The following is a 27,173-nucleotide window of genomic DNA, read 5'->3' on the forward strand; positions in this document are numbered from 1 at the left end:
TTACACTCTGGAGAGTAAAAACCAGCTTTGTCCGATCTTGGGAAAAAATCCGTTACAAGGAACAACTTTAAACATTTGCTTTTTTGGGTTTCTCCGGGTTCTGGCTGGCCCCAACTCTCAAAGGGCCAGGGGCGCTCTGCCTGCCCAGCACCGCTGACTGCAGCTGCAATCAGTCTCCAGACAGGAATTCACACGTCGTCAGGTGGGTGATGATCACAAATCATGTCTGAGATGTCAAAGGTCAAAGGTGAAAAGGGGAGAAGAGTGCGTACCTGTCCCAGTGGCAGGACCAGCCTTTAGGAGTGGCGTTTATTTCATACTGTTTTAGTTGTTCTGCTGCATCCTGGAGTTTTCTTTTGAGGTAGTTTCCATTGAGAGCTCCTTCTCGCCAGTCCGCGATCCTTGTCTAGATGAAAGGTTTAAGAATTACTTCCAAAGGAGGAAGACAGCGAGGTGGGTGCGCCGTATCTGAAGGATCTACGTGTGCGACGACACTACAAATAAGGTTGGGAGGGGCGCTCAGAGCTTGAAAGGACAAGCCCCCGGGATATGGTTTTGTTACTGCAGACCGGGAAGATGGAGGGATGGATTAAAAACGGAAGCCTAAACGGTAAAAAACCTGTGTAAAAACCCAACTGCCGTTGTACCCCAAGGGCTCGGCATGAGTCGGGGCTCTCACAATTGTTGGCCCCTGACAAAATAGGGCTGGGAGAGTGGATTATCTCTCTCAGATCCTTCCCAAACTTATTCTTCGTCCCCCTCAACTCCTCCCCTCACTCCCCATCCGCCCTCAGTAGTGTCTGAATGACAGCAATGCAGGTTGTGCTAACAATCAGAGCCTTGACACCACATGATCTACTGAAAACCACATGGGTACGCGAGTCAGAAGGCCTCTGCTATGCCACTGGTCTGCTGTTCAGCCTCGGGCAAGTCACTTAAACATTCTGTGCCTCAGTTTCCTCAACTGTAACATGCAGATAAAATACCTGCTCTTCCTACTCCTTGGATTGAGAGCCCCGTGTGGGTCAGGGGATTGCCCCTGACGTGATACCCTTCCGTCTACTTTAGCAGCTCAGTTGGTGCTTGTCAAGTACCACGGACTTTAAAATAACAATGATAGTTTCCTTCTGAGACAAATAAAGGGCTGTGGCACTATTATTTGCATTACTGGAAACACACCTCCTCCAAGAGGCCTTCCCTGACTGAGCCCTCATTTCCTCCTCTTCCACTCCCTTCTGCACTGCCTTTGCACTTTGATTTGCACTCTTTATTCACCCCCACAGCACTAATGTACAGATCTGTAATTTAGTGATTTATATTAACATCCGTCTCCCCCTCGAGACTGCAAGCTTGTCATGGGCAGAGACCGTGACTACCAACTCTGATATACTTTATTCTCCCAAGCACTTAATACAGTGCTCTGCACATAGTAAGCGCTCAACAAGTACCACTGATTGAAACAAAACTTAAGCATATTCTCAAACGAACTAAAGAAATTACCCTGGGACCTACCTCAGTCTGTAACAGCAGCACATGAAAGTTGGAGATGGACTGTCTGCTGATGCCTAGGAATTCCAGTTTACTGGTCAGGGTATTTGCCAACTCACCAATCTGAAACTTAAAATTAAAAAAGACAATTATAGATCCCATTACTCTTTATCATTTCAGATGAATACACTAGATTTCAAATCTATGGCCAGAGAAGTGAGGTGGCCCCATGGAAACAGCATGGGTCTTGGGAGTCAGGGGACCTGGGAGCCAATCCCGGCTCTGTCACTCGCCTGCTGTGTGACCTTGGGGAAGTCATCTAACCTCTCTGGGCCTCAGTTTCCTCTTCCGTAAAATGGGATTTAAATACCTATCGTTCCTCCCCTTTGGGCTTTGAGTCCCACGCAGGACAAGGACTGCGTTCGATCTGAGTACCTTGTTCCCTTCAGCCGTGTTCAATACAGTATTGGAACATAGCAAACACTTAAATACTATAATTATTAGTCTTATGACCAAGCTTGTAGGGATGGGCACTGTGCTAACCTCTTGGTACAGTATTACAGAGTTGGTAGACACGCTCCCTGCCCACAATGAGCTTAGTCTCAAGGGGGAGAAAGACATTAATATAAATTATGAGTATGTAATAAATACTCATAAATGCTGCAGGACTGAGGGTGGGTGAATACCAGGGAGTACATAAACAAGTGCATCTAGCAAAAATTCCAACCAGCTTCAATTCTCCATCATCTCTCTCTGCTCCCTTCACCTACTTCCCAGATTTGCCCATTCTATTGAAGAATTAACGAATGTTTGTCCCACACATACTTCTGGTTGCATGGAACACAATCCAAAAGTTAGCAAAAGTAGAGGCAGCGTCAGAAGAAATGGTTATACACACGGCAAACGAGGTATGGGTATCCCAACACAGTTTTTTTAAAAATGTGAGATTCTTCAAGAATAAAACCCATTCCGTTTTTGAGAATTGACAGTATCCTTAGAAGAGCAGTACCCTACAGCTCATTTTTAAAGTTCTGTGTGTATGAAACTGTTGCTGGAGATTGTTACCCAAATGGTCTTCAGTATCCCAAATTTTATGCTAATTAATTCCTGTATTAATTAATAGCCAACATATTTCCCAATAAGCTAAAAACGGAATTGAAGGTACGGCAGAAATGTTGACCTGGAGGACTAATGAGGAAAGGTTAAAGGAACCAGGACTGTTGAGTCTAGAAAAGGATGATTAACTCAACTAAGGGTTTTTCTGAGAGATGGCGGTGGCTAGTAGGAAAGAGAGCATTTGGTAGAAAAAAGGATTTCTTGACTATAAAAGAAAGGCAAGACTCTGGAACAAGCTAAGGTTCACTAAGTGGTTTCCACCCTGTAGATTTTCACAAAAGGAAAACAGAGAGGCAAGAGGTTGGACCTGGTGATTTCCAGCTGTCCTATAACACAGTGTTAACATTCTTGAGAACCTAGCATTAAAGAAAAATTGTGTTGGAGTACTCATTCGATACCCCCACTTTAAATGAATGAACACAACCAGTTCTAGAGAAGCAGCGCGGCTCAGTGGAAAGAGCCCGGGCTTTGGAGTCAGCGGTCGTGGGTTCAAATCCCAGCTCCGCCAATTGCCGGCTGTGTGACTTTGGGCAAGTCACTTAACTTCTCTGTGCCTCAGTTCCCTCACCTGTAGAATAGGGATTAAGACTGTGAGCCCCCCCATGGGACAACCTGATCACCTTGTAACCTCCCCAGCGCTTAGAACAGTGCTTTGTGCAAAGTAAGCGCTTAATAAATGCCATTATTATTTATTTATTCCTCCGATACATGTATTGTACCCAAATATGTGGTTGGAAGGACATTCCCAAAATCTGTTGTGACATTCTATTCAAGGCACACAGTGGGAATATTCGTTCTGGCATATCTGGGAAGCGGGTGAAGGGAGCAGAGAGAGATAAGGTGGGGCCAAAGGGTTGGAGTTTTTACTAGATGCATTTGGATATTTACCCTTTGGTATTCACCCCACCCTCAGTTCCACAGCATTTTATGACCTTATCCACAATTTATTAATATTAATGTCTACCTCCCCCTTGAGACTGTAAGCCCATTGTGGGCAGGGAACATGTCTACCAACTCTGTTTTACTGTACTCTACCAAGAATTTACCACAGTGCTCTGCACACTTTAAGTGCCTAATAAATACCACTGATTGACTAATTGGCAGAACTGAGTGTAACTGGCACAAGTTCTAAAAGGTCTGCATATAAAAAAAAGTTGTATCGAAGGGCACAGAGAAAGAGGTACTCCAGCAGCCTCAAAGTTATTGCTACAGTTCTAAAAGTTAACCTGAAATCCTGGAGTAACTCCGGCACTGGTAAAATCTGTCTTAGTATATATTTGTAAGTCTGTTTTGGTTTTATATTTTTAAGAAGTTGCTTTCTATCCCAGGAAAGATTCTTTAAGCCCCATACGATCGATTTTTGGGTAAAACGATACAAGTCAACAGAATACTGTCAAAGTGGACATTGTTAATTTAATATTTACCCTAAAAAATTTACAACCACCTTATGCTTACATTATGTTTTTAGAAAAGGAGCCCATAATTCATACAGTCGCCTGAACATGTCTTGCAAGAATTCTTCAACTATGACTTTCAAAAACCTTGCCCAAAGGTGCAACTGATGTTGGGCAAATAGAAAAAGCCTGCAAAGTAACGCATCATCTACGAATTTTGGTGTGTGTGTGTGAAAGAATGCCTAAAAAAACCCAAAACAATTAAATCTAGAATTGATAAATTTTCATTTGTTTGGAAGCCCGCCGTAATCAGTATACGTACTTTTAGATCTTGTTCTTCCGTTTTTGGCACTGTTTGTGCTTTTGTTTTCTCTTGAGACTCTTCTGTCTCCAACTCTTTGTCTGAACTCTCATTGATTTTCTCTGAATTTTCAGTGCCCACTGCTGCAAGAAAAAAGTACACATGACATCATCCCATTAAAGCTTCAGTTTCTACACGAGTCAATGTAATCTTCTCACACAACAGACAAAACATGGGGCCGTTAGTCCTCAATTTTCCCAAGGTAACTAAGTAATGGTGGGTGGAGGGATGTTTACTTTCAAATGGATGGTCATCAGAGAATATCTGGCTACGGTCCTGAAGCTGTACCACCTTTATAGCTGTACCTTTCAAAAACTAGGCTAGCATTGTTAAATAGTATTAAGTGAAGGCAAATGATGAAAACATATCAAAGATGACATTACCAATGAGAATATTCTTTTGATCACTCTTTTTAGATGTAACAAAATTTAGGTGGTTACACAGGAGAGTCACGGTTCTAGGCTTTCTATGCTGAATAGGGCTGGAACTTTTCCTGGAATCTACTTTACAAACCCTCGGTATACAGAAGCAGAAAAAGTCATAAGGCTTAAGGAAACTAGAATACCACTCACTAATCTTCCAAATATTTTCTCTGGACGGATTTCCAATTGTTCCATACCACCTAAATCTTTCTTGGACAAATTTCTGAAGTCTGGTTGCCAAAACTGGGATACATTTGGGCTTCTGGATGGGCAGGCAAATAATGATGTCTATATCAGAAATGTAAGTATTCCCCAGAAGCAAATCCACAATACGTGGTAGTGAATATCTTCAGAAGCCCCTATTTTCTCTGGTATGGGGGGTTTGCCAGGAAAGGGAGTCTCCAAAACTTTACTGATATAAGTAAAAAGGTTGATGATGACCCATTTACCTGCCAGCGGATTCTGGTGATTGAGATACTATATTTATCCTGGTTTTGGACCATGGTTTGAATGTTTCCCTCTTTGTATCCTACTGCTTTCTTGATTCCCCTTGCCATTCTGCTAATGCTGTTTTCCTCTGATCCTTCACTTTTTCCCTCTGGGCTTTAATTTCTTAAATGCCACTTCTACACCTGAGAGTTATCCTATCATGCAACATGCACACAAACCTGGCTTCTCCTCAGTCCCCACCTGGCCAAACATAACTACCTTAAACCAAAGTTAAAACAGCACTTGGAATTTTTTCCTCCTGGCTCTTTTCAATCCAGGGTTAAAAACTGAAACAATGTATGTCAACTATAAGTTTGAGAGGAGATTGGACAAGTTCACAGATGAGTAGTTTGTGGGAAAGTTAGGGATGTTAGGTCCATCCATAACTCTGAGGATGAATGTCAAGAAGGCGACACATGGTTCCTTCATCATCATCCTGTTGTCCTTTTTGTCCAGACACCTAACCCAGTAATGTTGAATTATTTTCCTTTTCAAGCACTCCAATTCTCCATCCCTTTATTCTAGACTAAAAGCCCCAGAATCTAACTCCCAAGGTTCATCTTATAATGGCCCTGCTTCCCTTCCATATTCTTGTAATTAAAACTTTGGACCCCTTCCAATTGACCCACCTAACCATTTTACAAGTCACGTGGGCATTGACTGAAGAGTTTCGGGTTCAAACAAAGGTGAGAAGAATTTCACCACACAAAATAAAGATCCAAGGCAAAAAAACATTTGACTTACCCACATCACCATTTTCAGGAGTCTCCCTACCAGTTTTGCTAGAACTCCGGCTGGTAGATTCCGGACTAGCCGCTCGAACGAACAGTTTCCATTTTCCTCTTTTCGACATCAGTCTACGCATCCCGTCCTGAGATGCCGACTGGCTGATATCCGAACGTGGACTGGACCCTGACACACTACCATCTCCTTCTTCCAAGGCTCGCAATTCTGCCTACGAGAGACGCAAAATCAGAAGTGAGTGTGCTAGGACCAGATGGGAGGACAGCTTTCAGCACAGAACCACATGCTCATCTGAATCCTTTCTGATGATAAAACACACGAAAAGAACCCACACTGGCACATCACCCATTGTGAACCGTTCAATAAAAGGCATAGGAACATTAGGTTATATGGAAGTCCAATTTAAGAGTGTAGTTTTAGAGAAAAAGCCACAAAAATTCTGACCACTCTCTCCCATTTTTCAACCAAAATGAAGTTTCTTGTGAAACCTTGGGACGATTATAAACTGACTGAGAAGAGCCTGAAGGTCAGTTTTAATTAGGGTACCACCCCTAACTCAATGCTTAATCTGGATGTTAGCAAGGAAAATCCATGGTCCTAACACCCTCAAACCACAGAGAGGAGGGGACACAGATTCCACTTTTACGAGGACCTACCCCACATTAGCGATAGAAAGTACCATGATAATTTCAACTTACTTTTTTCCTTTCCAATACTAGCTCCAGTTCAAGCGTACCCTGCTCCTCTTCCTCCTCCTCACTTTCTCCTGACTGAACAACACTGCAAAGATCCTCCTGAGAAGGTTCTTCTCCATTGTCCAATGTAGTCTCTAACGGTTTTAAAGCTGTTGCTACTTCTTCTGAAGCAGTAACCACTTCCTTTTCAGGTGCTGGTTCTACTTCTTCTTTACAGATCACTTTTCTCCTCCACCGTTCCTCTTCCTCCTTGACCCCGTCAGGCAATAAAGGAGCCAACAGGGAGGCTGCTACTCCCTTTTTGTCCTCTTCACTATTCGAAAGAGCCTGGACCCCTTCATTCACCTCCTGTAAAGAAATAAAACACCTCAATTAAATCAACTGCATCCACAAAGGAGCTACGACTACAGTTTCACTACACTATTTGTTAAAATGTTATGGTAACACAATCCATCCCTTTCATTACAGAGTTGCTTTTCGTGCTTAAAAGCAAGATTTGCGTTCTTTTGTGTGGGGCTAATGAATGGTTCACGTTCTTAATAATAATAATGATGATGGCATTTGTTAGGTGCTTACTATGTGCAGAGCACTGTTCTAAGCGCTGTGGAGGTTACAAGGTGATCAGGTTGTCCCATGGTGGGCTCACAGTCTTAATCCCCATTTTACAGAGGAGGGAACTGAGGCCCAGAGAATCAATCAATCATATTTATTGAGTGCTTACTGTGTGCAGAGCACTGTACTAAGCGCTTGGGAAGTACAAGTTGGCAACACATAGAGACAGTCCCTACCCAACAGTGGGCTCACAGTCTAAAAGAGAAGTGAAGTGACTTGCCCAAAGTCACACAGCTGACAATTGGCAGAGCCGGAATTTGAACCCATGACCTCTGACTCCAAAGCCCATGCTCTTTCCATTGAGCCACGCTGCTTCTCTAATGTTCTTCAACATTCATCAGTCTTTTCCTCTTTGCCCACTTAAAATGAATCTTTGTAGTGCTGACGCATTTGCTATGCATTTGCTGCAAGTGAACGTGCTTTTGCTTTCTCTTGCGATCGTTATCTTGCAAAAATCTTCATTCTGGAAGGGCTCCCCCATTTTTGCTAGTCGCCTGCAAGGTTGGTCTAGTTTCTGATGCCTCGCTGCAATCTTCAGCTTATCACAGTGCTGAAGATGACTAAGACCTTAGCCACAGCAGTGGTCTCACAAGACAGACCACTACTCCCACCACCTACAAAGTCCTGAAATCACCTCTCTTCCAAGAGGCCCTGCTTGCCTAAGCTCTCATTTCCCCTCCCTCCACTTAGATCTGTACCCCTTAAGAACTTGATAGTCACCCTACCCCCAGCACTTATGATCCATATCTTTAAACTCTGCCATTTCCCCTTTCCGTAATTTATTTTACTGTCTGTCATCCCCTGTAGCTGTAAGCTTGTTGTGGCCATGCCTACCAACTCTATTGTCCTGTACTCTTCCAAGTGTTTAGTACAGTGCTCTGCACACAGTAAGGGCATTCAATAAATACTGTTGATTGATTTTTCTTTTAGGGATGGAGTGGAGGAGAAGGGGAGGGAGAGGGAAGTAAAAGAGAGTTTAGAGGGGAAACAAAAGAGAAGGAAGGAGATCTCTTGGGCCCCACAGCCTTCCCGACTCCTGGAGGTAGTATCGGAGCAGGTCTAGGTTACACACAGAAGCTTCCTCACCTACATCGGATCCCTGCTGTTTCAATTTCCACAGTCAAACCCGGCTGCAACTTTTTTGTGGCTGCAAATAACTTCTTCCCTTTCAGCTGACTTTTCTTCACATCCCTCCTTTTCCCTCTCTGCTTTGCATGCCTCGTTCTATTCACTCCCTTCTTTTCCTGCTGTTTCCCTTTTCAGGCACATCAGGTACCTGAACAAATACCATTATTATGAATCGGGTGGCTCTGTGGAAGAAGGTTCGTAACTCGTCGTGAAAAGACAGTTCCATTGCAGAGGCTGAAAATTTTCACAACCCAAATCTGCAAAGAACTTCTTCCCTTTCAGCTAACTTTTCTTCACATCCCTCCTTTTCCCTCTCTGCTTTGCATGACTCGTTCTATTCACTCCCTTCTTTTCCTGCTGTTTCCCTTTTCAGGCACATCAGGTACCTGAACAAATACCATTATTATTATGATGATGATGATGATGAATCGGGTGGCTCTGTGGAAGAAGGTTCATACAGTTCATACAGTTCCATTGCAGAGGCTGAAAATTTTCACAACCCAAATCTGCAAAGAACTTCTTCCCTTTCAGCTAACTTTTCTTCACATCCCTCCTTTTTCCTCTCTGCTTTGTATGACTCGTTCTTTTCACGCCTTCTTTTCCTGCTGTTTCCCTTTTCAGGTACACCAGGTACCTGCACAAATACCATTATTATTATTATTATTAATAATAATCAGGTGGCTCTGTGGGAGAAGGTTCATAACTCATCATGAAAAGACAGTTCCATTGCAGAGGTTGAAAATTTTCACAACCCGAATCTGGTAGCGTCACACTATAAACTTTAATTTTAAATATATTAAGTAGCCCATCAGGAATCCAGCGTCTACATTAGTTATAGATACTAACCTTTTTCACTTCTCGCTTGACAAGACCTGCCGTACCCTTAGTACTGGCAACAGTCACAGCTTTCTCTTTTGAACAGACATCTGCAGTCACCATGAAATTTGCTTCGGTGCCTGTAACAGAGCTAAAGAGAACAACACTCAGTAGAGAACAAAACAGCTAAGACAGATTCTAGAGGCCACAGAGAATCTAAACCCGCTCCGATTAAGTTTTCAGAAATGACATTTTAGTGCAATTTTTGAGTTCCCAAGGCCATTCTCACCTGTGTTGGTAATGCTGTATCCCCTGCACCTGTGTGGCAAGATACTGTGGCAGCTCCCACGTCACCTCATTACTTTGTGTATTCCAATAGTAATGGCATCCGGTGTTCTCATCCCAAACTTCTTGCCAATCTCCCATCTCAACTCCCACTAGAAGGTGAAAGTAAGTTTCAGTAAGCTTCAACTTCAAGTTCTGTCCTCAACCTCAAGCCATATATCTATATATAAAACACCAAAGTGCCACCCTTAATGGGACATATGTTTTCAGTTAGCTCTATAAATACCGCAAGTACAACTTACCATACCTCCAACTTTCTTGGCTGGCAGGAAGAAATCAAATAATAAATGGTATTTACTGAGCATTTACTGTGTGCAGAGCACTGGACTAAGCCCTTGAAGCTACAGGTAATACAGGCCATATTTTTCTACCTATTTGATACATACTGTCAATGGGCCTAGAGTGTAAATGGCTTCCTGTTTGACGGTGGTCAGTCATAAATCATCTCCACTATATCACAAGCCATTTATTGTGCCGGCTACTTGTTACCTATCTTCCAAATATTCTCTCCTCTACTTAATAATAATGATGGCATTTATTAAGCGCGTACTATGTGCAAAGCACTGTTCTAGGCGCTGGGGAGGTTATAAGGTGATCAGGTTGTCCCCCGGGGGGGGGCTCACAGTCTTCATCCCCATTTTACCGATGAGGTAACCGAGGCCCAGAGAAGTTAAGTGACTTGCCCAAAGTCACACAGCAGACAAACGGCGGAGCAAGGATTAGCACCCATGACCTCTGACTCCCAAGCCCGGGCTCTTTCCACTGAGCCTTCTCTTAGACTGTGAGCCTCGCGTGGGACAGGAACTGTATCTGACCTGATTACCCTGCATCTACCCCAGTGCTCAGACACACAGTAAGCACTTAAATGCAATAATAATAATAATGATAATAATAATGAGAATATACAGTGAAGGGAAAAAACGCTGAAGTCATAAATGTAACAACCAGGTGAGAATTTTTCCAGTTTCCCTCTCAATTATTTCATGGTTGAAGGTGCAGGCGACTTCTGTTTTGATTCCTGTAGGATGGAGGATAGCTCAGGACCCAATCTCACCTCCTGCCAGGGAACACTGGGTATCATACTGCCAGCCTGAGGCCTGGACCGAGCCCGTTCCATTTGCTGTAGCAGAAGAAACTCCTGAAGTTGCCGCCTCCTTGGGTTCTGGCCGTGGTGGAGTGGGAGGCGGAGCAGAAGACGGGGTAACGGATGCTGCTGGCTGAGGAGCGGTTATGGCATCAATCTCCTAGAAAGACACAATACAAAAAAAAAATGAAGACGCCCGTACACAACGTTAAAGCAAACCAACTTTAAACCTAACTTTAATATTCCCGATCCGGTGATCTTGGCCCGAGCACTTGCGAAGCTTGTTCAGAAATGTATTTCCCAGTCCCTGCCTTGCTCGTGGGCTTATTTAAAAGTCAAGGTCCAGTTTTTCACTGACCGCAAGGAAGTTTGCCAATGTGCTATCAATGTCGGTTGACTGGTTTCCGTTCGGCTCGGTAGACTGAGCTGACTTCTCAGAGACTTCACTTTCTTCATCATCACTGTCTGCATACGCCCCAAGCAAGCACAAACCTCCTAGGAAAAAAAGGTAAACGTGAATACGTATGAACGACTAGAAATGTTCTGGGCTCTACACTAAAAATAAATACGGTCTTTATCAATGGGTTTCCACTCTGGTTATCTATTTATTCTGACACAAAATACAGTTGCTTTTTTCTTTAGGGCCAAAAAGCAAATTTCCCTGCAACAAAATTGTTTCAGACTGATTCATTTTTTTTTTAAAAGAAGAAATGTCATATATTGAAATTCTAGTTGCCACAGGTTGGTAGAATATACAGTGCATTAGCACCTCCCTCCTTTAAATGAGGACTCATACAAGCTTCTTGATCATTTCTTCAGAGCTTTTATTTTGGTTCCTCCAACTCAATTTAAAAATGGTTTCAAAACAGACACCCTGCAATGTAATATTCCCATATATGTAGAAATAGGAAATAAAATCACTAATGGGATAATGGTATGGGAGTCTCCTCTTTAGTACTATTTAGTTAACCCTCATCTCTGAAAAGGACCGGTAATTACTAATTCTTAAGAGTGGAGAATTAGCAAAGTTCCTACATCAAGATGGAAAGCATCGAACGGGTGCCACAACAAACACAGATTAGCTCCTGATTTTGAGACGAACCATGCCAGGAAACTTGAAAGAGTGAAGTAAATACCTGTTGCTTTAACGGCTGCAGGCCTGGTGGTCATGATTGGTTGCGGAGGATGCTGAACGACAATTTTGGGAACCTCCGCGACAACTTCTTGATCATCTGGATTAAAAAGAGTGAAGAAACTGTAAGCTCTGCCTCTCTAGAATGTAAGCTCTTGTGGGCAGGGACATCATCATCGTCATTATCAATCGTATTTATTGAGCGCTTACTATGTGAAGAGCACTGTACTAAGCGCTTGGGAAGTACAAATTGGCAACATATAGAGACAGTCCCTACCCAACAGTGGGCTCACGTCACTTCTTTGTTTTGTACTTCTCAAATAGGCACCAACCTATTGTGAACACGGGGTGACGAGGAGGCCTGAAGTTCAGCTGGGAGGATGGGTACTGCGAGGGGACTAGGGAATTAAGGGGCTACAAAGTCACCGCTTTGGACCTTTCTGTCCCTGATTGGAAACACTCAGGTCTGGTCAGAGCAAGGCTGGGGGTACAGCTCAAAAAAGCTGAGGGAGATCACTGCCCCACAGGGTGGGCACTTAATACTACTATTACTACTAATAATTACGGTATTTGTTAAGCGCTTACTATGTGCCAAGCACTGTTCTAAGTGCTGGGGTAGATACGAGGCAATCAGGTTGTCCCTCAAGGGGCTCACAGTCTTAACCCCCACTTTACAGATGAGGCCCAGGGAAGTGAAGTGACTTTCCCAAAAATCACAGAGCTGACAGTTGGCGGAGCAGAATTAGAACCCACGACTTTTGACTCCCAAGCCCGTGCTCTTTCCGCTAAGCCACACTGTTTCTACCACTACTACTACTACTACTACTACTACTACTACTAGAAACGTTGGCAACAATGGACTGACATTAATTTTCTCCAACTAGTGAAATCACTAGAGGCAAAGGGATCCAAGGTAAAAAAAATAATACTAATAAAAGACTGGAGCTGGAAAATCCAAAGGATCTCAAATCGGGTTTTTGTTTTAGATTGTGGCAAATCATTTGACTTCAAGTCTTGATTTCCCCCCTCCCATGTTTACAGTGGAAAATAATGATCATTACCCACCCAATTTATGACTGTGAGGACTAAGTAAAAATTGACCAAAATTCTTTATATATGAATGACATTTTATTTGCACCAGCTGTAAAAGGTGACATCTGAATACAAACAATGAAATTTCAGTGTTTTTGCAACATTAAAAGTCCCTTGACTTCCCAGGAAATATTTTCAGGGTATTTTACCTGGAAAGCAATTCAACTATTCCATTTTTCCTAAAAGTCTACACTATCAAAAACAAAGATTGTGGCAAGCGCTGTCAAGGAATTAGAGCGTTCTTCCGACAAACCTACCCTAATTGGGTTGGTGTGCTGTTCGTGAGCATGGCATTACAACAGGGGAGGACTACAGTGCAAGTTTTCCTAAATAAGGTTTTGCAGAAATGATGCAGTCCTCGACTGACTGGACTATTACAACCGATTTAATATTGCTAATTTTTGATTAATGTTTTTCAATGCTTCCACTGTCCCATTCTTACTTTACTCCCATTCTTCACTTTCTAAGTGATGAGCCCTTTTTGTGACAGGGGGGGTCTGAACCCTTTAGACTATAAGCTCCTTGTAGCCAGGGAACATGTCTACTGTTATATTGTACTTCCAGTGCTTAGAACAGTGTTTTGCACATAGTAAGCGCTTAACAAATGCCATCATTATTATTATTACAGTGCTAGGCGCCCGGTAACTACTCAGTAAATATGAATGATTGATAACCAGCTACTCTGTAGTTACCTCCTATATTTACCCAAGTGCTCAGTATATTAACTGGCACCCGATAAGCAATTACCAAATGAGGTACAGAGCTGACGACAGAGACCTGGGTTCTAGAGCTAACTCCACCACTTGCTGGTGTGACCTTGGGCAAGTCACTCAACCTCTCTGGGCTTTAGCTTCTTACTCCGTAAAACTGGGAAAAGACAGTGTTCGCTCTCCCCTTTGGTCAGCGAGTACTAGGTGGGACAAATTATTTGCCCAACAGCGTGGCTCAGTGGAAAGAGCCCGGGCTTTGTAGTCGGAAGTCATGGGTTCAAATCCCAGCTCTGTGACTTTGGGCAAATCACTTCACTTCTCTGGGCCTCAGTTCCCTCTTCTGCAAAATGGGGATTAAGACTGCGAGCCCCCCTTGGGACAACCTGATCACCCTGTAACCTCCCCAGTGCAGTGCTTGCACATAGTAAGCGCTTAATAAATGCCATTATTATTACTATTATTATTATTATTTTGCAGCTAACCCAGTGTTCAGCCCGGTGCTTGGCCCAGAGTAAGCACATTTATAAACACCGACATCAATTCACTCTGATTTTCTGAGGAGCCACTTGTGTTTTTATGACACTTCAAAATCACTGTCAGGTTTTTTCCCCACAGTGCTTCGAAATGCCGCTTTGTCTCAAACGAATAATTTTCCAAAAATCACGCTGGGATCGAGCCCTCTTGTACCCAGCAGCGCTAAAGCCCAAACTCCATTAATTATCCATAGCTAAAAACTCAAAGCTTCATATACGGCGTCGTTTCCGTATCTGGGCACCGGCACGGCAGGGACTTTAGGTAGTATGATCTACAGAGTTTTTATTAAAGCACCGATTACAAAGCTCAAAGGATATCATTAGTCGCAGGCTTCAAAGAGAGGGGAAAAAATGGGAGGGGGGAAGAGTCTAGTAAGTTCCATAGCTCTCGGTGGTGGTAGCGGCTCTGTGTTACTGGTTTAATGATTCTACACTTTTGCCTTATGTGTCATCTGGAGAAACAGCAAGGCGTAGTGGGCAGACCACGGGCCTGGAAATCTAATTTCCATGGGTTCTAATCCTGGCTCCGCCACATAATAATCATCATCATCATCATCATCATCAATCGTATTTATTGAGCGCTTACTGTGTGCACAGCACTGTACTAAGCGCTTGGGAAGTACAAGTTGGCAACACATAGAGACAGTCCCTACCCAACAGTGGGCTCACAGTCTAAAAGGGGGGAGACAGAGAACAAAACCAAACATACTAACAAAATAAAGTAAATAGAATAGATATGTACAAATAAAAGAAATAAATAGAGTAATAAATATGTACAAACATATATACAGGTGCTGTGGGGAAGGGAAGGAGGTAAGATGGGGGGGATGGAGAGGGGGATGAGGGGGAGAGGAAGGAAGGGGCTCAGTCTGGGAAGGCCTCCTGGAGGAGGCGAGCTCTGGGTTCTAATCCTGGCTCCGCCACATAATAATAATCATCATCATCATCATCATCAATCGTATTTATTGAGCGCTTACTATGTGCAGAGCACTGGACTAAGCGCTTGGGAAGTACAAGTTGGCAACATATAGAGACAGTCCCTACCCAACAGTGGGCTCACGGTCTAAAAGGGGGAGACAGGGAACAAAACCAAACATACTAACAAAATAAAATAAATAGAATAGATATGTACAAATAAATAAATAAATAAATAGAGTAAAAAATATGTACAAACATATATACAGGTGCTGTGGGGAAGGGAAGGAGGTAAGATGGGGGGGATGGAGAGGGGGATGAGGGGGAGAGGAAGGAAGGGGCTCAGTCTGGGAAGGCCTCCTGGAGGAGGCGAGCTCTGGGTTCTAATCCTGGCTCTGCCACATAATAATAATAATAATCATCATCATCATCAATCGTATTTATTGAGCGCTTACTATGTGCAGAGCACTGGACTAAGCGCTTGGGAAGTACAAGTTGGCAACATATAGAGACAGTCCCTACCCAACAGTGGGCTCACAGTCTAAAAGGGGGGAGACAGGGAACAAAACCAAACATACTAATAAAATAAAATAAATAGAATAGATATGTACAAATAAAAGAAATAGAGTAATAAATATGTACAAACATATATACAGGTGCTGTGGGGAAGGGAAGGAGGTAAGATGGGGGGGATGGAGAGGGGGACATAATAATAATAATAATAATAACATTTATGAAGTGCTTACTATGTGCAAAGCACTGTTCTAAGCGCTGGGGAGGTTACAAGGAGATCAGGTTGTCCCACGGGGTGGGGTGGGGGGGCTCACAGTCTTCATCCCCATTTTACAGATGAGGGAACTGAGGCCCAGAGAAGTGAAGTGACTTGCCCAGAGTCACACAGCTTACAATTGGGAGAGCCGGAATTCGAACCCATGACCCCAGACTCCAAAGCCTGGGCTCTTTCCACTGAGCCACGCTGCTTCTCTGCTTGCCCGCTCTGTGACCTCGGGCAAGTCACTTGACTTCTCTGGGCCTCCGTTCGCTCATCCGTAAAATGGGGAGCGAGACTGTGAGCCCCACGTGGGACAGGGACTGTGAGCAACCCCATTTGCTTGTATCCATTGCAGCACTTCATACAGTGATGATGATGATGATGGTGGTATTTGTTAAGTGTTTACTATGTTCTAAACGCCGGGGTATATACAATGTTGTCCTACGTTGGGGTTCATCATCTTAATCCTCATTTTACAGATGTAGTAAGCAACTAAATACCACAGCAATAGTAATAATTACTATTTTTATTATTATCTGCCCCTCGTTGCCAATAATCTTGTTAGTTAAGCAGTCTACCGGATATTTATTAAGTACCCACGGTACATGAGGTGGATCCAAGCAAATCGGGTTGGTCACAGTCCCCTGTCCCCCGTGGGGTTCACAGTCTCGATCCCCGTTTTACAGACGAGGGAACTGAGGCCCTGAGAAGTGAAATGACTTGTCCAAGGTCACACAGCAGACAAGCGGCGGGAGCCGGGGATCAGAACCCAGGCCCTTCCGACTCCCAGACGCCTTTGCTCTTGCTCCCGTTCCCCGCTCCACAGCCCTTGTGCATATATATAATAATAATAATAATAATAATAGTGGCATTTGTTAAGCGCTTACTATGTGCGAAGCACTGTTCTAAGTGCTGGGGAGTTACAAGGTGATCGGGTTGTCCCGCGTGGGGCTCACAGTCATCATCCCCATTTTACAGATGAGGTAACTGAGGCTCCCAGAAGTTAAGCGACTTGCCCAAGGTCACACAGCCGACATGTGGCGGAGCCGGGATTCGAACCCACGACCTCTGACTCCAAAGCCTGTGCTCTGTCCACTGAACCACGCTGCTTCTCTTAAAATACTGTTCTAAGCGCTGGGGAGGATACAAGGTGATCAGGTTGTCCCACGGGGGGCTCACAGTCTTCACCCCATTTGACAGATGAGGGAACTGAGGCCCAGAGAAGTGAAGTGACTCGCCCCAAGTCACACAGCTGACAACTGGCAGAGCCGGGATTTGAACCCATGACCTCCGACTCCCAAGCCCGTGCTTGTTCCACTTAGCTACGCCGCTTCTCTCTATCTGTAATTTATATTGATACATATCTCTCCCTGTCTAACAATGGTATTTGTTAAGCGCTTACTATGTGCAAAGCACTGTTCTAAGCACTGGGGAGGTTACAAGGTGATCAGGTGGTCCCACTGGGGGCTTGCAGTTTTAAATCCCCATTTTACAGATGAGGAAACTGAGGCACAGAGAAGTTATGTGACTTGCCAAAGTTGGCGGAGCTGGGATTTGACTATTTGACTATGAGGTATTTGACTATGTCTAGACTATGAACTCATTGTGGGCAGGGAATGGTCTCTTTTTATTGCTATATTGTACTTTCCCAAGCACTTAGCACAGTGCTCTGCACGCAGTAAGCGCTCAATATGGTCGAATGGAACTGAATGTGTCTCTTGGCCTCTAATAATAATAACGATGGTATTGTTTAGCATTACTATGTGCCAAGTACTGTTGTAAGCACTGGGGCAGATAGAAAGCAATCAGGTTCATTCATTCAATCGTATTTATTCATTTTATTTTTATTTTTTTTTAAATGGCATTTATTAAGCGCTTGCTATGTGCCAAGCACTGTTCTAAGCGCTGAGCAAGGAGCGCTTACTGTGTGCAGAGCGCTGTACGAAGCGCTTGGGAAGTCCAAGTTGGCAACATACAGAGACGGTCCCTACCCAACAGCGGGCTCACGGTCTAGAAGGTTGTCCCACATGGGGCTCAGTCTGAATCCCCATTTTACAGGTGAGGTAACTGAGGCTCAGGGAAGTGACTTGCCCAAGGTCACACCTCCTCACTGTACCTCATTCTCGCCCGTCCCGCCGTCGACCCCCGGCCCCCGTCCTCCCCCGGGCCCGGAATACCCTCCCTCCGCCCATCCGCCAAGCTGGCTCTCTTCCTCCCTTCAAAGCCCTACTGAAAGCCCACCTCCTCCAGGAGGCCTTCCCAGACTGAGCCCCCCTCTTTTCCTCTGCTCCTCACCTCCCCATCGCCCCCACTCCCTCCCTCTGCTCTACCCCCTTCCCCTCCCGACAGCACTGCTGCCTATTTGCACATATTTACTATTCTATTTATTTTATTAACGACGTGTATACAGCTATAATTCTATTTATCATCTATTTTGATGGTGCTGATGCCTGCCTACTTGTTTTCAATCAATCAATCGTATTTATTGAGCGCTTCCTGTGTGCACAGCACTGGACTAAGCGCTTGGGAAGTACAAGTTGGCAACATATACAATCCCCCTTCTAGACTGTGAGCCCGTTGTTGGGCTCTATCTGTTGCTGAATTGTATTTCCCAAGCAATTAGTACAGTGCTGTGCACACAGTAAGCGCTCAATAAATATGACTGAATGAATGAACAGCAGAGAAGCGGCGGAGCCCGGGATTAGAACCCATGTCCTCTGACTCCCAAATCCAGGCTCTGGCCACTCGGCCTCTCTAAATCAGGCTCCCTTCAATATCTCTGAGGCAGAGGTAATAATAATAATGATGGTATTTGCTAAGCACTTACTATGTGCCAAGCATTGTTCTAAGCACTGGGATAGATACAAGATAATCAGGTTGTCCCACGTAGGTCTCAGTCCTAATCCATTTTACAGGCGAGGGAACCGAGGCCCAGAGAAGAGACTTGCCCAAGGTCACACAGCAGACAGGCAGCAGAGTCGGAATTAGAACCCACGACCTTCTGGCTCCCAAGCCTGGGCTACTCATGGTAATAATAATAATAATGATAATAATGGTGTTGGTATTTGTTAAGCGCTTACTATGTGCAAATCACTGCTCTAAGCGCTGGGGAGGTTACTAGGTGATCAGGTTGTCCCACGGGGGGCTCACAATCTTAATCCCCATTTTACAGATGTGGGAACTGAGGCCCAGAGAAGTGAAGTGACTTGCCCAAGGTCACACAGCTGACAACTGGCAGAGCCAGGATTTGAACCCATGACCTCTGACTCCCAAGCCCCTGCTCTTTCCATTGAGCCATGCGACTATGAGCCCATTGGTGGTTAGGGACCGTCTCTATCTGTTGCCGATTTGTACTACCCAAGCGCTTAGTACAGTGCTCTGCACACAGTAAGCGCTCAATAAAGACAATGGAATGAATGAATGACATCTGTTAAGCGCTATGTGCTAAGCACTGTTCTAAGCGCTGGGGAGTATACTAGGTGATCAGGTTGTCCCCCGTGGGGCTCACAGTCTTCATCCCCATTTTACAGATGAGGGAACTGAGGCCCAGAGAAGTGAAGTGACTGGCCCCAGATCACCCAGCTGCCAAGCGGCGAAGCCGGGATTAGAACCCAAGACCCATGACTGAGCCACGCTGCTTCTCGATCCTCCCCAGTGCTTAGAACAGTGCTTTGCACATAGTAAGTGCTTAATGATAGAATTTATAAAGCGCATACTATGTGCAAAGCACTGTTCTAAGTGCTGGGGAGGAGATACAAGGTGATCAGGTTGTCCCATGTAGGGCTCACAGTCTTCACCCCCATTTTACAGATGAGGGAACTGAGGCCCAGAGAAGTGAACTGACTTGCCCAAAGCCACACAGCTGACCCTCCCCATCTCCCCCCACCCTACCTCCTTCCCCTGCCCACAGCACCTGTATATCTGTTTGTACAGATTTATTATTCTATTTATTTTACTTGGACATATTTACTGTTCTGTTTATTTTACTTTGCTAATATGTTTTGTCGTGTCTCCCCCTTCTAGACTGTGAGCCCATTGTTGGGTGGGGACCGTCTCTCTATGTTTCCCACTTGTACGTCCCAAGCGCTTAGTCCAGTGCTTTGCACACAGTAAGTGCTCAATAAATATGACAATGAATGAATGAATTGGCGGGGCCGGGATTTGAACCCATGACCTCTGACTCCAGCGCTCTGCACCAAAGGGAAGCAGCGTGGCTCAGCGGAAAGAGCCTGGGCTTTGGAGTCAGAGGTCATGGGTTCGAATCCCAATTCCCCCTCCCTATCCCTCCCGCTTTACCTCCATCCCCTCCCCACAGCACCTGTATATATGTTTGTACAGATTTACTACTCTATTTATTTTACTTGGACATATTTACTATTCTATTTATTTTCCTTTGTGAATATGTTTTGTTTTGTTGTCTGTCTCTCCCTTCCAGACTATGAGCCCGCTGTTGGGTAGGGACCACCTCTATGTGTTGCCAACTTGTATTTCCCAAGCGCTTAGTCCAGTGCTGTGCACACAGTAAGCGCTCAATCAATACGACTGAATGAATATGTTGCCAACTTGTATTTCCCAAGCGCTTAGTCCAGTGCTCTGCACACAGTAAGCGCTCAATAAATACGACTGAATGAATGAATATTGTGCCAACTTGTATTTCCCAAGCGCTTAATCCAGTGCCCTGCACACAGTAAGCGTTCAATAAATGCGATTGAATGAATATGTTGCCAACTTGTCCTTCCCAAGCGCTTAGTCCAGTGCTGTGCACACAGTAAGCGCTCAATAAATACGATTGAATGAATGATCTATTTATTAGATGTTGCCGACTTGTACTTCCCAAGCGCTTAGTCCAGTGCTCTGCACACAGTAAGCGCTCAATCAATACGATTGAATGATCTATTTATTATTAGATGTTGCCGACTTGTACTTCCCAAGCGCTTAGTCCAGTGCTCTGCACATAGTAAGCGCTCAACAAATACGATTGAATGAATGAATATGTTGCCAATTTGTCCTTCCCAAGCGCTTAGTCCAGTGCTCTACACACAGTAAGCGCTCAACAAATACGATTGAATGAATATGTTGCCAATTTGTCCTTCCCAAGCGCTTAGTCCAGTGCTCTGCACACAGTAAGCGCTCAATCAATACGACTGAATGAATATGTTGCCAACTTGTATTTCCCAAGCGCTTAGTCCAGTGCTGTGCACATAGTAAGCGCTCAATCAATACGACTGAATGAATGAATACGTTGCCAACTTGTACTTCCCAAGCGCTTAATACAGTGCTGCGCACACAGTAAGCGCTCAATCAATAGGACTGAATGAATGGAAACACGATCAATAACGATTGAATGAACGACTCCCCACAGCACATATGTACCTCTCTGCAATTTATTGCTTTTATCTATTTGTATTAATATCTGTGTCCCCCTTCTAGACCGTGAGCTCTTTGTTGGGTCGGGACCGTCTCTAGATGTTGCCAACTTGTCCTTCCCAAGCGCTTAGCCCAGTGCTCTGCACACAGTAAGCGCTCAATAAATACGATTGAATGAATGAGCTTCCACAGCACATATGGATCTGTATCTATCTGTAATTTATTGTTTTATCTCTTTGTTTTAATGTCTGTCTCCCCCTTCTAGACTGTGAGCCCACTGTTGGGTGGGGACTGTCTCTAGATGTTGCCAATTTGGGCTTCCCAAGCGCTTAGTACAGTGCTCTGCACATAGTAAGCGCTCAATAAATACGATTGATTGATTGATTGATTGTGAGCCCGCCCTTTTTTTTTTTTTTACATTTGTTAAGCGCTTACCACGTGCAAAGCTCTGTTCTAAGCGCTGGGGGGGATACAAGGTGATCAGTTGGTACCACGTGGGGCTCTCATTCTTAATCCCCATTTTACAGATGAGGTGACTGAGGCTCAGAGAAGTTAAGTGACTTGCCCAAGGTCACACAGCAGACGTGGGGGAGCCCAACCCCCTGTTGGGTAGGGACCGTCTCTAGATGTTGCCAACTTGGACTTCCCAAGCGCTTAGTACAGTGCTCTGCACATAGTAAGCGCTCAATAAATAAGATTGAATGAATGAATGATCGCACATAGTAAGCGCTCAATAAATAAGATTGAATGAATGAATGAATGAATGATGGAATGGCCGGGCCCAGGCCCTCCGCCCCTCCGCCCGCGAGGCCTCCGCGCGCAGGCCCCAAGCCCCGGGCTGGAGTTCGGCTCGGCCCCGCCGGGCCCGCGCCGGCGGCGGCCTGGGCCGCTACTCGAGCCCGAGGCTTGGGGCCTCCGCGCGCAGGCCCCAAGCCCCGGGCTGGAGTTCGGCTCGGCCCCGCCGGGCCCGCGCCGGCGGCGGCCTGGGCCGCTACTCGAGCCCGAGGCTTCCGCGCGGCCTTCACCTTCCAAGGCCGCGTCCTCCGGGGCGGCGCTCGTCGCCGTGGCGATGGCGGTGGGGCCGGGGGCCACCGCCGCCTCGCCCTCCACTTCCGACTCCGATTCCGGCTCGATATCGCGACAGCCGCCGCCGCTCCGGGGCCCCGGCGGCGAGAGCTGCAAGATGGGCCTGCGGCCGGGGACCGCCCGCGTCTTCTTCCCCATCGCCAGCCGACAACCGCGAGCCGGCGCCTTATTAATATTCATGAGCCGCCCGCCTGGCCGGTCAGGGGCGCATGCGCGGGAGCCCGGGCGCGCGGCCTGTGGGGTGCACGCGCATGCGCGGGATCCCGGCTGGGGGCGGGCGGACTTTCCCGCGCTCTTAGACGATTGGCTGTCGGGCCTCAACGCCGATTGGCTGGAGGAGCGGTGATTGTCAGGCTTCGCAGCCAATGGGGGAAGGCAAACCTCTTCAGACGTCTCTCCTTTTCCCTGCAGTCTAATGCAATCTGCATTGCGCTCATTCATTCATTCATTCATCATCATCAATCCTATTTATTGAGCGCTTACTGTGTGCAGAGCACTGTACTAAGCGCTTGGGAAGTACAGGTTGGCAACATAGAGAGACAGTCCCTACCCAACAGTGGGCTCACATTCATTCAATCGTATTTATTGAGCGCTTACTGAGTGCAGACCACTTTCATTCATTCATTCATTCAATCGTATTTATTGAGCGCTTACTGAGTGCAGACCACTTTCATTCATTCATTCATTCGATCGTATTTATTGAGCGCTTACTGTGTGCAGAGCACTTTCACTCATACAGTCATTCTTCATTTATTCAGTCAATCATATTTATTGAGCGCTTACTGTGTGCAGAGCACTTTCATTCATTCACTCATTATTCATTCATTCAATCGTATTTATTGAGCGCTTACTGAGTGCAGACCACTTTCATTCAGTCATTCATTCGATCGTATTTATTGAGCGCTTACTGTGTGCAGAGCACTTTCACTCACACATTCATTCTTCATTTATTCAGTCAATCGTATTTATTGAGCGCTTACTGTGTGCAGAGCACTTTCATTCATTCACTCATTATTCATTCATTCATTCAATCGTATTTATTGAGCGCTTACCTTCGATCGTATTTATTGAGCGCTTACTGAGTGCAGACCACTTTCATTCATTCATTCATTCGATCGTATTTATTGAGCGCTTACTGAGTGCAGACCACTTTCACTCATACAGTCATTCTTCATTTATTCAATCGTATTTATTGAGCGCTTACTGTGTGCAGAGCACTTTCATTCATTCACTCATTATTCATTCATTCATTCAATCGTATTTATTGAGCGCTTACTGAGTGCAGACCACTTTCATTCTGTCATTCATTCGATTGTATTTATTGAGCGCTTACTGTGTGCAGAGCACTTTCACTCATACAGTCATTCTTCATTTATTCAATCGTATTTATTGAGCGCTTACTGTGTGCAGAGCACTTTCATTCATTCACTCATTATTCATTCATTCATTCAATCGTATTTATTGAGCGCTTACCGTGTGCAGAGCACTTTCACTCATTCATTCAATCGTATTTATTGAGCACTTACTGAGTGCAGACCACTTTCATTCTGTCATTCATTCGATTGTATTTATTGAGCGCTTACTGTGTGCAGAGCACTTTCACTCATACACTCATTCTTCATTTATTCAGTCAATCGTATTTATTGAGCACTTACTGTGTGCAGAGCACTTTCATTCATTCACTCATTATTCATTCATTCATTCAATCATATTTATTGAGCACTTACCGTGTGGAGAGCACTTTCACTCATTCATTCATTCAATCGTATTTATTGAGCACTTACTGAGTGCAGACCACTTTCATTCTGTCATTCATTCGATTGTATTTATTGAGCGCTTACTGTGTGCAGAGCACTTTCACTCATACACTCATTCTTCATTTATTCAGTCAATCGTATTTATTGAGCACTTACTGTGTGCAGAGCACTTTCATTCATTCACTCATTATTCATTCATTCATTCAATCATATTTATTGAGCACTTACCGTGTGGAGAGCACTTTCACTCATTCATTCATTCGTATTTATTGAGCACTTACTGAGTGCAGACCACTTTCATTCAGTCATTCATTCGATCGTATTTATTGAGCGCTTACTGTGTGCAGAGCACTTTCACTCATACACTCATTCTTCATTTATTCAGTCAATCGTATTTATTGAGCGCTTACTGTGTGCAGAGCACTTTCATTCATTCACTCATTATTCATTCAATCATATTTATTGAGCGCTTACCGTGTGCAGAGCACTTTCACTCATTCATTCATTCAATCGTATTTATTGAGCACTTACTGTGTGCAGCGCACTTTCATTCATTCATTCTTCATTCATTCAATCGTATTTATTGAGCACTTACCGTGTGCAGAGCACTTTCATTCTTTCAATCGTATTTATTGAGCGCTTGCTGTATGCAGAACACTTTCATTCATTCAATCGCATTTATTGAACACTTACTGTGTGCAGAGCACTTTCATTCATTATTCATCAATCATATTTATTGAGCGCTTACTGTGTGCAGAGCATTCATTCATTCATTATTCATTCAATCGTATTTACTGAGCACTTACTGTGTGCAGAGCACGTTCATTCATTCATTCATTTTCATTGAGCGCTGTGTGCAGAGCACTTTCATTCATTATTCATTCAATCGTATTTATTGAGTGCTGTGTGCAGAGCACTTTCATTCATTCATTCATTCAATCGTATTTATTGAGCACTCACTGTGTGCAGAGCACTGTACCAAGCGCTTGGGAAGTACAAGTTGGCAACATATAGAGACGGTCCCTACCCAACAGTGGGCAGCACTGTACTAAGCGCTTGCAAAATACAAGGTGGCAACATATAGAGACGGCCCCAACCCAACAGTGGGCTCGCAGTCTAGAAGGGGGAGACAGACAACAAAACAAAACATATTAACAAACTAAAATTAATAGAATAAATATGTACAAATAAAATAGAGTAATAAATACGTACATATACGTATAGACAGGTGCTGTGGGGAGGGGAAAGAAGTAAGGCGGGGGGGTGGGGAGGGGGAGAGGAATGAGGGGGCTCAGTCTGGGAAGGCCTCCTGGAGGAGGTGAGCTCACAGTAGGGCTTTGTGAGCAAGCAGCATGGCTCAATGAAAAGAGCCCGGGCTTGAGAGTCATTCATTCATTCAATCGTATTTATTGAGCGCTTACTGTGTGCAGAGCACTGTACCAAGTGCTTGGGAAGTACAAGTTGGCAACATATGCAGACGGTCCCTACCCAACAGTTAGTGGTCATGGGTTCAAATCCCAGCCCCACCAAGTTGTCAGCTGGGTGACTTTGGGCAAGTCACAACTTCTCTGGGCCTCAGTTGCCTCATCTGTAAAATGAGGATTAAGATTGTGAGCCCCATGTGGGACAACCTGATCACCTTGTATCACCCCTCCCAGCGCTTAGAACAGTGCTTTGCACATAGTAAGCGCTTAATACCAACATTATTATTATCAGTGTCGTATGAACGGAAAAAGACCCGCACTTTGCCTGTTTTTCCTAAATGCACTCTAACCTGACAACTCTTTTCAGGCTCTCCTCCCACCTTTCTGGCTGATCTGGCTGTTTTGTTTTGTTGTCTGTTTCCCCCTTCTAGACTGTTAGCCTGTTGTTGGGTAGGGACCGTTTCTATACGTTACTGACTTGTACTTCCCAAGCATTTAGTACAGTGCTCTGCACACAGTAAGCGCTCAATAAATGAATGATCCTTCTGTCTTTCACGAGATGTTCCTCTACCCTCCAAACCCTGTTAGTGTCCCTCGGGGCTGTTTCGGGTCCCCTTCTTTGCACAATTTACACTACCTCCTTACCTTACACTAAAAATCTAGGCAGTGACATTGTGCTTCTATAGAGTCGCTGATGATAAAAAAGCATCCAGCCAGATATTGATATCTGGATGTCCACAAGACTATATGAGACACTAGGTCTAATTGGGAAGCAGCAATTGTATGCGTATATGTACATACCTGTAATTTATTCATTGATATTACTGCCTGCTTCCTCCTCTAGACTGTAACCTTGTTGTGGGCAGGGAACGTCTCTGTTTATTGTTCTATTTGTACACTCCCAAGTGTTTGGTACAGTGCTTTACACACAGTAAGCGCTCAATAGATATGATCGAATGAATGAATACTGAGTATTGCAAATATCAGTAGCCACAAGGATCACCTAGTCATTCTTGATTGGGAGACTCAATAAATGCATTAAATTTAGGCTTGAGTCACCTGCTGCTAGGAGAAAATGAGTAGTTAATCTAAACTCTTGCAGCTCCCAATTGTTTCAATGTAGGTCAGGGATTAGTTTACTTGTCCATATTCCTCTTCATAGTGTGTAATAAAATTAGGAGCATTTATTCATCCTAATAGAGGTCACAGCTAAATCCCCTTACAGATTGTCTGTAAACTCCCTGTGGGTAGGAAATGCGTCTATCACAGTGTCTGCACCCGGTAAGGACTCAATAAGTATCATTGATTGATTCTTTAAAGCTTCAACCAAGCAAATATTATAAAAGCCAGGTTGTCAGGCACATTATCAAGGAGAAGGCTCTAGAAACTGAAATCCCTAAGGCAAACCATGCCCTGAGTCAGAGCGGATAAGGGACTGAACTGGGAAATGAATTTGGTCGCTTGGAGATCCAAAAATCAGTGTTTTTCTATCCATAATCACCCTGAGGGGGAACACATTCCTGAAATATCGGTTATGAAACTGGTTCCTGATATTCTCGCTATTGTCGCTGCACACAGTATAAACCACTGATTAACTGCTTGATATTCCCAAAGCCCTTTGGAAGAGTAAACAGAGAAAGGTAAAAAAAAATAAGCACTTTCATGCAGATGTTTTCTTACAAGATAATCTG

The 27,173-nt window shown here is 44.5% G+C and overlaps 1 protein-coding gene across 1 annotated transcript in view; it reads right to left on the reverse strand.

The window, feature by feature from the left end:
* The window catches only part of FNBP4 (formin binding protein 4), a 34,720-nt gene extending 12,278 nt beyond the window's left edge, over nucleotides 1-22,442 (reverse strand). Inside the window, exons 1-11 of the mRNA XM_038764130.1 lie at nucleotides 22,241-22,442; nucleotides 11,831-11,926; nucleotides 11,053-11,189; nucleotides 10,665-10,854; nucleotides 9,555-9,702; nucleotides 9,296-9,416; nucleotides 6,713-7,057; nucleotides 6,015-6,225; nucleotides 4,321-4,442; nucleotides 1,513-1,617; nucleotides 273-406 (exon numbers count right to left, since the gene is read on the reverse strand). Of these exons, the coding sequence (XP_038620058.1) occupies nucleotides 273-406; nucleotides 1,513-1,617; nucleotides 4,321-4,442; nucleotides 6,015-6,225; nucleotides 6,713-7,057; nucleotides 9,296-9,416; nucleotides 9,555-9,702; nucleotides 10,665-10,854; nucleotides 11,053-11,189; nucleotides 11,831-11,926; nucleotides 22,241-22,439 (1,808 nt within the window). The 5' untranslated portion in view covers nucleotides 22,440-22,442. The remainder of the gene's footprint in view (nucleotides 1-272; nucleotides 407-1,512; nucleotides 1,618-4,320; nucleotides 4,443-6,014; nucleotides 6,226-6,712; nucleotides 7,058-9,295; nucleotides 9,417-9,554; nucleotides 9,703-10,664; nucleotides 10,855-11,052; nucleotides 11,190-11,830; nucleotides 11,927-22,240) is intronic.
* Nucleotides 22,443-27,173: the final 4,731 nt, after the last annotated feature.

The sequence above is a fragment of the Tachyglossus aculeatus genome, chromosome 22 (assembly GCF_015852505.1).
Source record: "Tachyglossus aculeatus isolate mTacAcu1 chromosome 22, mTacAcu1.pri, whole genome shotgun sequence".
NCBI classification, from domain to species: Eukaryota; Metazoa; Chordata; class Mammalia; order Monotremata; family Tachyglossidae; genus Tachyglossus; species Tachyglossus aculeatus.